Below are 11,091 nucleotides of genomic sequence, written 5' to 3' on the forward strand. Positions count from 1 at the left end.
TATTGGAAGTAGCTACTGCACAGGGCATATTGCTTTGTAAGTCCATAATTGGAAAAAAAAGCAGCAAACAAAAGCCATCTCAAAACCAGCAGTGACTTCCTTTGGGGTTTCCTATGGCCATCATCATTTTCTGGTGACAAAAACTAATATTGGTTATTGTGGTGTTAGTTATATTTTAATCTTACTCTCCAATTTCTCAAATAATAAGTGTTTCTCACCATGGATTCCTTGTGCTTAGTTTGGTTGCATGTCTGAGTGCTTCAACACATATAGGAGTAGGCCTACTCTTACAATTTCTTTTCCAAAATCTTAAGTGAGATTATATTGATGATTGTGCTTCTCCAGACACCTCCATGTACAGTCAGTCTGTCTGGCAAACTGTTTGTACTTTAGGTCATCCCATCATGAGGCACTTCTACATTCTACTGCCACCCTTCCTATATGCTTCTAAGACCTTTCATCATTATAGTAATTCTTTAATAAGATAAAACTGTTGTACCTCTGACTATTTTGTAATCATACTAGGAGACTTTAGACACAATACTACCAAATCAATTACATCAATTGTATTACATCTTTAAGCTCTAGAACAATTCTTTAGAGCCAAACACATTTGAGACAAAAGATCAAAATAAAACATCATTCAGTAGACTTGAATAAACATTTTCATTAAAAGTGTGGCAAAGGAAGAAAATGTGATGAAATTCAATAACACATTGTTATACAAAAATATGAAACACTTGAGCTTGAACACTTTTTAAGTGCACATATCTAGAGTAGCTCTGAGTTAAATGGATGGTAACAGCAACCTGTTGATAACTGCTCATTGAGTGCCTATTTGTAAGACAAGACTTACACAAACCTTCAAAATTTAAAGTTTAGAAGAAATTAAATAATTTTTGAGCTCGGCAACTCAATGTAACTCTTTTGGGACTGTGAGAACTTTCCCTCTTCCACCACGAAGCCATGAACAAGGCACCAATTTTCTCCCTGCAAACTTGAACCAAGCACTATACTACACAGCCACATGCCTCCAAATACTGTAATTTTAAAAATATGGAAAAGAAGAATAAATGTGGAGAAACCTGCATATCAGCCTCTGTTAAGAATAATATCCCATAGTTTTGCAGACACACTTAAAACTGAATCAAAACCACCCAAAAGCTTTAAAATAAGAGAAAAAATGTTACATACCTGAGCAACCTTCTACTCACAAATACCTGACACAGGCTACACCATAAAACAACTTTGATTAATTGGAATTTTCATGATGGGAAAAATAATCTTTTCTTGTGTCAGCCCACCATGCCTTTGCAAGAGAAAATTTGACATCTTAAAATAGTGAACTTTTGGATAAGAATATGAAAATACTCAATCTTTAGTACTGCTTGTGGGTTCAGACAGCACCTAGCACTTAGTTAACACCATATCCAGCAATTTCTAGTTTCAACATTACTCCAAGGGTTCTAACAACAATAGTACATGTTGACATCATTATGTGTGTGTGTGTGTGTGTGTGTGTGTGTGTATTTCACCATGCTATGATCATGCTCTGAACTTGCAATTGACTGCCAGTACCCTCCCTTTGTAAGCTTTGGTGACAGATAATTGGGAGCAGCTAGAACCTCACACCCACACACACCCAGGAGATGGAACACAACCCATGATTGACACTGGGTACACGTTCACTGCTGGCAGGACAGTGGGCACAGATTAAAGGAGGAGACTGCCCATCCGTCTACACTGCCCTGGGCCTTTTGGTAGTGAGGCTGGAGTGTTAACCACTACACTAAAGAGTTGCATGTATGTATGTTTGTTTGAGTGTGCATATTTTCTTGGTTGCAATAAACAGGATTAAATCTAAGTTAATGTTGTCCTTACTCCATGGGTTTTTTTCCAACTTTGTTTTAAATTCAGATATTCTAAACTTTAATTATTTCCACATCTAGACTATTCAAAGTATCAATCTCGTGTGTGTGTGCGTGTACGTGTATTTACCTATTTGTAGTCTACCGAGCCCGACCTTAGCTCTGATAGTCCTGTCTCCATATCTATATTCATCCAGCCTTTCCTTCATATTTGGACACTGTTCGCCTCCACCACCTCTTCCCGCAAGCTGTTCCATGTGTTAACACTTCTATGTGGAAAACTATGCTTTCAAACAGGTTCCTTTATTAAGTTTCTTTCCATGTCCTCTCAGCCCCTGCATTCTCGCAGTTGAGAAGAGATCATCTCTATTCACCTCATCAAACTTATTTACCAACTTATACAGCGTGATCAGATCTCCTCTCTCCCTTCTTTGTTCCAGTGTCGTCAAGTCCATCTCCTTCAATCTGTCTTCATACGTCATATTCGAGAGTTCTGGGACCATTTTAGTTGCAATTCTCTGTATCCATTCCAACTTTCTGATATCCTTCTTTTTGTAAGGTGACCATACAACTGCAGCATATTCAAGTTTTGGTCTTATCAATGTTGTTATTATTTTCTTCATCATTTCTTTGTCCATAAAATGGAATGATACCCTTATATTTTGCATCATCCTGTAGGTTTCTTCAAATAGCTTGTTTATGTGCTTTTCTAGGGATAATGTGTCTTGCATCATTACTCCCAAATCTTTTTCTTCATGTACTACCTTTAACTCCTTCACTCCAGCAACGCCGACGTCGCCGTCCGACAGGCATCCGACGGTGTCACCGTATGGAAAGGGTTAGTCCTCTTCTAAACCTCTTCCATTTCCTCTTAATCCTCTTCTAAACCTCTTAAGAGGAAATGGAAGAGAATTAAGAGGAATTTAGAGGAGGATTGAGAGGTTTAGAAGAGGATTAATCCACTCCCATTTCCTCTTGACCCTTTCCATACTGTGATGCCGACGTCTGCGTCACGGATGGAAAGGGTTAAGTTTTCGTCTCCCATCCTATATGATTTCCTCGGTCTTTTTTTACTTTTCCCCATTTCCATAACATGGCATTTGCTTACATTAAATTCCATCTCTGCATGCACGCGCGTATATTTACCTAGTTGTAATTTTACAGGGCATGGGCTTGCGCACGTGTGGTCCCGCCTCCATATCTGTACTTGTCCAGTTTTTCCTTAAAGTTGTGCACACTCTTCGCCAATATACACCCTCACTTAGTCTGTTCCAAACCTCTATATTTCTTTGTGGGAAGCTATATTTTTTTATGTCTCTTAAGCCTTTTCCTTTTCTTAACTTTTTAGTAATTTTTTTTGTGTGTGTGTGTGCGTGTATTGCCAGCCTTGATCATTATATAGTGTTTGGAATAAAAAGTAAAATTGGTGGATGTAGCTAACTAAGGTTAGTTGTACTGTGAGGACATCTTTCAAAGACTAAGTGTAGCACTTCACATACCTGATACTTTGCCAGCCGTCACACAGGCGATAACCTCCAAAGGTAGGTCAGTGAGCCATGGTCCACGGGTCAAAGCACACCAGCATACTTCAATTACTCGTTTATAAACCCAACACAGTCTCTTATAGAAATAAATGCATTTAAGAATATATGAAAATGGTATTTGTGTCAAGATGAAATGCAGCAAGAACAGAACTTCATAAAATTTTACACCATAAAAAATAACTTTGTGTAAACATGGTGCAGTGCATGAAGCAACTGTAACAGTAATTTCTATTTCATAAGTGTTACTGTGCTGCAAATAGTGAAAGCAAATCTATTTTTTTATAATATACGATGGGATTGATATCACAAATGGGTATGCTCCTGTCAACCACAACACCCATCATTACGTAGAAGTGATAACAGACTTGTAATGTACTGGAGAGCCCATCTTATGGCTATGAACCTTCAAGAAGGCCTGCCATGCCCTGGTGGCTTTGCAAACATACCACTACCAATATTTCTGCATCACTTAAAACTACCATGTTGATTTTAGTTCCTTTTTGTGGAACACACTTGAAGTGATGGTGCTTTGGCACTATATTGTAATATACAACACAGTATTTACATGTGAGATTTTTTTATCATAAAACTTAATATGAGTCAAAAATGCCTAAGTCATAGGCTGCTATATCTATACTCTGATTATGGAATATAGAATTTATACATCTTATATACAACTCTTCACATGGAATCATAAATGTACAACGTTTTCACATACACAACACACTGAAATACTTATGACATGATGGATTTGAGTGAGATGTGATGTCTAACATAGACAATAATGAGAGAGAGAGAGAGAGAGAGAGAGAGAGAGAGAGAGAGAGAGAGAGAGAGAGAGAGAGAGAGAGAGAGAGAGAGAGAGAGAGAGAGAGAGAGAGAGAGAGAGAGAGAGAGAGAGAGAGAGAGAGAGAGAGAGAGAGAGAGAGAGAGAGAGAGAGAGAGAGAGAGAGAGAGAGAGAGAGAGAGAGAGAGAGAGAGAGAGAGAGAGAGAGAGAGAGAGAGAGAGAGAGAGAGAGAGAGAGAGAGAGAGAGAGAGAGAGAGAGAGAGAGAGAGAGAGAGAGAGAGAGAGAGAGAGAGAGAGAGAGAGAGAGAGAGAGAGAGAGAGAGAGAGAGAGAGAGAGAGAGAGAGAGAGAGAGAGAGAGAGAGAGAGAGAGAGAGAGAGAGAGAGAGAGAGAGAGAGAGAGAGAGAGAGAGAGAGAGAGAGAGAGAGAGAGAGAGAGAGAGAGAGAGAGAGAGAGAGAGAGAGAGAGAGAGAGAGAGAGAGAGAGAGAGAGAGAGAGAGAGAGAGAGAGAGAGAGAGAGAGAGAGAGAGAGAGAGAGAGAGAGAGAGAGAGAGAGAGAGAGAGAGAGAGAGAGAGAGAGAGAGAGAGAGAGAGAGAGAGAGAGAGAGAGAGAGAGAGAGAGAGAGAGAGAGAGAGAGAGAGAGAGAGATAGAGAGAGAGAGAGGGGAGACAGTGAGGCAGGAACATGGGATTTGCTTACAAGTCAGTGCTTGTATCTGTCTCTGATATCTGTAAAAATTTTGACGAGACTGTTTAGGCCCAACAGAATACCCTCATCTGGCCCACTATATAATTTTGAGTCACCCATCCCTTTGTGAGTAGCATGGGCAAAATCTATTAGCCGAATGTCAATTGGTATCCGGTAATTTCTATTTCTGTGTCTGCCCTTAGATTTATATGGAGCATCAGCTTCACATCTGCTCACCTGCTCCCTTGAGGTTTTCCCACCTCCTGTACTGGGCAGCTCATTAATATAAGCTGGATGAGTCACCTTGATGCTGGAGGTGCAGGAATCTTTGGGGGACCATTTGTCTTGAGGCAAGCTGGGGCCTTCACCCTGTGGGTCTGGCCACCAGTTTAGTCTGCTGGCATCTGAGGCCTCTCTCTTTCTTTCAGTTTTGGTGTCTACTTGGTTTGATACACAAGGATCAAATCCATCATAAAGAATTAGTAATGATGAGGTAAAGAATCGTACAGAGTCTAATTTTGATATTATAGAACTAAGTTCTTCTAATCTTGAGATAATCAAATCTGCGATATCAAGGCGAAGCCCATGTCCATTGTGAAGAAAATGAAGAAGGGTCTCCTTAAAACCCTCCTCTGTAAGTTGTTGGCCATAGTACTTGTTCTTGCAGTGGTATCCTTTTTCCTCTTTATTGTAAACCTGGAAAAAGTATAAGGTGTTGAGAAGCTGCACATCTGGTAGAGATGTTAATGGTAATGGGTATGATGAAAAATATTTGTCACTCAGGAGTGGCAGCTCAAGCAATAATGCAAAAAAATGACTGGTGAAGAAATTTTGAGGTAACGATGGAACTCACATGTGACTAATTTCATAATCTGAAAACAAAATTGAGAACCATCTCTTGGTCAATAATACAACTTAAGAAAAGCTAAAAATTTCCATTCCACAAAGCCACATTTCTCTATATATAAGCCTTACACTGAAGACCTACTCATTTTTTTTATGCAAAATGTCTTGCCTCAGTGGATCCATAAGTGAACTAAAAAAAATAAATACAACTCAACACGCAGAACAACAGTGAAGTGCTGAGCTTTCTTACCTGCATCCCTGCCAGTCTTACACCCAGGGTAATGGTGGTAGTATTGGCAGCCTTGGCAGTTTGACTTTTGCGTTTGCTTTCAGGAGCATCATCACCATACTGTCTGGTGCCCATCTTCAGATCCAGTACACAAGGGTATCGGAACTTGTGGGTAAGGTTCTCCAGCATTATGCATTCTGTAAGGTTAGAAAATCTAGATTTACTTCTGTGCCTCATTTTAATATATGCTAACACCATTTCTTGACCTTCACAAGACTACAAATGAGTGAATAATTTTCAACAAAACAAAACTGTAATTTCCAAAATTGCTACATTTCCTCTTGATAGAAAAGTTTACATTGGTTTTGACATATGCAGAGCAGACAAGGTGGAGTGCAATCCACAGTTCATCTTAAGCTTTTTAATGCATTGCCACATTGATTAATGAGAAGAGCTGTTATAGATTCTCAGCTACATAGCACATGCCATTTGTACATATGTAATGTTACCCAAAAGTGCCCAAAGTTGCCTTTCACCTTAGATGCACTAATTATGTATTACTTACGAAGCCCTGCATTATGATTTTCAAATATTTTAATTGCAAAAAGTGTAATATACTCTCACCTACAACATTGGAGGAATCAGATTTCTGCTTTAGCTTATGTAATGTTGTTTGGTGGCACTGCTGTAGCCATGGGTTGTGGGTGTCAGGAGGTAGAGAGGCCAGAGAAGTGGTGGTGGTTCTTGTGGAGGATCTGGAGGAGAGGTCTGAAGAGTCCTGTGGACTACAAGGTGACTCCTCCTCTCCTTCACTCTCCAGTTCTACACTACTCGAGCTCACTCGGCGTAAACACCGCCTGAAGGAAAAAGTGCTCTGAATGCCAAATCACAACTGAATTTCTGACACAAAGGAATGCACCTGGGAGAGATATATAAGTTCCCCATAAGAGCAGCACCTGGACTTGTCTCAAATGTATCAAAGCTTATCAAGAAAGTAAAAGAAATATAAATATTTTTTATAAATCATAGCTCAGGAATTGATTAATCCCCCAAAATGTACTTTGGATAAACTTTTTTTCTGTGGGGGGGAATTTACTATTATGTATAGTAACCAATTAATTAAATCTTGCAAGGTCACCAAATAAGTGGGTCATGAGGTTAGACTACAGTGGAAGAGTATCCTCCAAACAAATCACACATTTCCTCTTCTATCACTCACCCATGCTGGTAGGCCCCATGAGTGCCTCGAGGGACAGGTATGTGTTTGTTGGGAAGGGCTGCCAAGGTAAGGCCATCCTGAGCCTCCTGAAGGACTACCTGCAAGGTGCCATGGAACTCTGGGGTGTACTGCTTCACCTCAGGCGGGAGAGTGCGGTAAAACATGTACTCCCGCCCAATGAGAGGCTTGCATACTGTGACATCGTCCAGGACAAACATAGAGGAGTGGCCACCCACCTGATGCACCAGAGGCTCTAGCTGGAAACAGATGTGACATTTGTTATTCATGAAGGTGATCTCACATGGCCTGCAATATTTATCTTTGCCCCATTTTAATTTGCCTAATGCCTTAAACCTGAATACCCATTTCTAGAGCTATTACTATATAGGAGTAAATATAAGAAACTCTCATCTGTATAGGCAATGCTACTGGGCTCACTTATATGTCTGCAATTTAACTGAACCAATGTAACATAACATGACAAAACATTAAAACAAAACTAGGTGCAATGAAAGATAAGGATCACAATTATAGCAAACACAACTATATGGGTGTTTTACAGGTGTGAATGCAAGTTTGAGTGTTTATTGAATATATATTAACTCAGTTAGGCTGTGACAAAGCAGCACACTGGTAATGAAAATTAATTAAAGACAGAGGTAATGAAAATTAATTAAAGACAGAAAGTTTTGCAGCAATGTTAATTAAGTCCACCAATAGCCTGGGATGATAGATTGAAGGGTAGATATATAAATATAGTACATTATAAGAAATAAAAATCAAAACATTAATGATATTGCATACACTGCAGCAGACAATTAAACACTGAGCAGACAATTAAAGTACTTTTATTCATACATAGACATGTACCAAACTTTTACCACTACAACACTGAAATTGGATGATGTGGCAGGCTACGGTGCAAGAGCCAAAGTTTTGTATTCCCTCTTGCTTTATTTGTGCCACACAAGGGCAGAGGATATAAGATGTCCTTGATATTTGATAATTACAAAAAATCCTCTGCCTCTGTTACTCTCAGCATCGCTATTTTCTGTTGAAATTGTATTTCAACTTATATTTCATGGGCATCATCAAATAAGTGTTTGGATAGTTCAATAAAACCATCCAATGCATTCCATGTTTAAACTCACAACACAGATTCTGGCTATGAAATAAAAGCTTATTGTATACTGCAAAACTTAATGTACTGGTATTCATTATTATATTGATAACAATTGTAAAACTTCCAAGGAGTAATATTTATGGAAGAAAATATTTTTGAGAGTAATGCACCCTCTGTCCCAAACCCTCCACCAGTCAGCACCTGTATGAGATCCCCTTTGTCCGCGTCATGGTTCATGGTCCCGAGGGTCATCTAGATGGACTCAGGGCTTCCTGACACCACTGGAAAAAATTTTAATCATCTTTAACAATCTTGCATAATCATCAACCAAAAAATGTCATCTTTCAAATAGATATTATGAAAAAGGTAATATCAATACAATGCCATTTCCTATCATATTAAGGTAACATTATAATTAATTAAATGGAAGTCAACTGCACAACATTTATAGAGAGACTCTCTCAGAGGGAATAATGTAGCCATTTCAGTTGATAAAGGACAGTATTAATTTCTACTTTAAAAAATATAAAAAAAATAGAAATGTTATAAAAATATACAAACAAAAAATGCTTGTATGCAGGGTCCAAGCATTGGGAGGGAAAATGGCACATGCTTCCTTTGCTCTATCAGGCTTGGGGATCCACAGCTGGAAGCTAAGAGATTATGTTGGTGGGTGTTCCTTTGGGAACAAGATAAACTTCAATAAAAGGAGGTGCTGGGATTCCTACACTGCACCAAAGCCCCAATATTCAATGCTCAGGGCCTGTTCTTTTGTGGTGAAGCTTGTAAGGATAATTAACAAAAGCAAAGTTAGTAAGGTCTAAATGCAATTCAAACATCTAAAAAAAGAAAGAAAAAGAAAAAACTTCATGGGTGCCAGATATAAATTACGTAAATCATTTTTAATAAAAAAAGTATGCAGCCATGCATCCCAAATCTGGACAGCTGTGTAGTATGACTCTCAGCTCTGAAGCTGACAGGTTTAGTCCCTCCCTGCTGCAGTAATGCTGAAAGAGGGATTACACATGGTGTGTGGCGCTTCCACTCGTCAACTGTTTATTGATAGGCTAGTTGCCTTCTTGCCTCCCTATTCTAGTCAACAGAGTCTTAAATTGTAGAAGCTATGAAAACAAAATCAATCAGCTGCCTGCATTATAATAAAAAATAAAAAATAATAATAATAATAATAATAATAAATAAATGGAAAAATACTATGAGTGCACTGGGTTAGGGGGATTGATTAGGACAATTTAGATAAAGTACTTATACTTAAAATGATGTTATGACACAGTTATGGGTATAAAATGGATACATTCACAATCATGAAGAAAACTGAAAACTTATTTACAAATAAGGTAATGGATGAATGAATTATATTAACCTGTGATGTAGTTCATGCAAATATGATTGAAAGATTTAAAAAGTTTATAAATATATAGATGGGAAGGGGAGCTGGTAAATAATGCATTCTCCAGAACCACTATGTATAAGCCATCTGGCCTCAATTAGTCACCTTATATCCTTGTGAGTGAGGAACATGTAGCATCAAACATACAAAATATAGTGCCAATGGGAGAGGCTGTGGGTCTTGATAGTCAAGCCCTTCTGTGTATTATAAACCGTTTATTTGAAGGGGATCAGATCCCATATCACTAATATAAAATTTAAAGTAGTGTATAAAACCCTGCGAAAAAAAAGGGCCAAAATCAAACTGCATGATAGGAAGGGAAACATCTTTGAATGCTTTCACCATTCAGCAAAATATGAAACACCTTTCTACATATTTTCCCAAATGGGGAAACCAAATGTTACATTGAGTTTTTACAACATATTATATAATACGAGACATAATTCAATATAAAATTGAAAATTCATCACAGACTTTTTGAAGAGCACTATATATGCACGATGCATATCAGGGAAGGTACAAATGAAAAAAAAACGCATAATGAGAAAAAGAGTCAGCCCTTCATTTTTACCCGTTAACAAAGAGAAGCCTACCCTAACGAATAGCAACCTATCTATATCTAACCTATCGCTGCTATGGACAGCAACCTCTTAATGCTGAGTATCCCCATTGATGGGGTGCAAGGCTGGAGCAAAACTTCACTACCACCAATATCCACGGCCGTGGCAAAGATACAGATGTGTTGCAAGGCACCCCTGTGCAATGAGTGGCACCCAGCCGTGCAATCAGCTGACCCAACCTGCCTGTACTCAGCACCAGCCACGGCACCCGGACCGCCCCAGCCAGCCCCTGGAGGGCCACGGCACCAACACCCTTGGGGTGCTGGTGCCCGTGGCCTGGGTGGCCGGGTGCGGCTCCCCCAGGCCAGTCATGTGGCGGAGGTGGTATAAAAGTATTGGCGGCTCACCCTCCTCGAGTCAGAGTTTGTCAAGGGGCACCACGGCCGCCCCCTCAGCCCCCAGCGGCCCCCTGCCCCCGCCGCCGCCCCCCTGGTGCCCATGGTGCAGGGCCAGGAAAGCTGTGGGAGGAAGGAAGAGCTGTGTGACGAGATATCAAACCTTAATATTGTCGAGGCTCTTGGAACTTTCCTAGCATGAATATGGCGGTCCCGTCAGCCAATCAGCGGCCACCTAAACCTCGCTCAAATGAAGCTCCAACAAATTGCCTTGAAATGTAAATATGAAGAACAAACGGTCATGCAATTTTTTATTCACTCAATTATTATTTCAAATAATCATTGTCAAATTTTATGTGAAAAAATGTTACTGTTACAAGTTAAGATAGATTTTACCCTCCGAGACTATAGGGCCTCAGTTGAG

At 39.5% G+C, this 11,091-nt stretch overlaps 1 protein-coding gene across 5 annotated transcripts; it reads right to left on the reverse strand.

Annotated features, from left to right (window-relative positions):
- Positions 1–4,868: 4,868 nt before the first annotated feature.
- Positions 4,869–10,929, reverse strand: LOC126995733 (inositol hexakisphosphate kinase 3-like). 5 transcript variants are annotated; one of them, XM_050855583.1, is made up of 6 exons: positions 10,831–10,929; positions 8,506–8,585; positions 7,182–7,438; positions 6,587–6,819; positions 5,984–6,159; positions 4,869–5,583 (listed from the first exon to the last, which is right to left on the reverse strand). In XM_050855583.1, the coding sequence occupies exons 2-6, from the start codon at positions 8,554–8,556 to the stop codon at positions 4,903–4,905; spliced, it is 1,398 nt and encodes a 465-aa protein (XP_050711540.1). In that variant the 5' UTR covers positions 8,557–8,585; positions 10,831–10,929; the 3' UTR covers positions 4,869–4,902. The 5 variants fall into 5 exon arrangements, with proteins under 5 accessions (XP_050711540.1, XP_050711543.1, XP_050711541.1 ...); XM_050855586.1 differs by lacking the exon at positions 10,831–10,929 and adding an exon at positions 10,680–10,741; XM_050855584.1 differs by lacking the exon at positions 10,831–10,929 and adding an exon at positions 10,516–10,669.
- Positions 10,930–11,091: the final 162 nt, after the last annotated feature.

This window comes from Eriocheir sinensis, chromosome 8 (assembly GCF_024679095.1).
Source record: "Eriocheir sinensis breed Jianghai 21 chromosome 8, ASM2467909v1, whole genome shotgun sequence".
Classification (NCBI taxonomy): domain Eukaryota; kingdom Metazoa; phylum Arthropoda; class Malacostraca; order Decapoda; family Varunidae; genus Eriocheir; species Eriocheir sinensis.

Coding starts and splice junctions, on each gene's coding strand:
- LOC126995733 (XM_050855583.1), bottom strand. CDS start 8,556: ATGACCCTCGGGACCATGAACCATGACGCGGACAAAGGGGATCTCATA. Junction 7,439..8,505: donor ACAAAGGGGATCTCATACAG/GTGCTGACTGGT, acceptor ATCTGTTTCCAG/CTAGAGCCTCTGGTGCATCA. Junction 6,820..7,181: donor CATGGGGCCTACCAGCATGG/GTGAGTGATAGA, acceptor TTTTTCCTTCAG/GCGGTGTTTACGCCGAGTGA.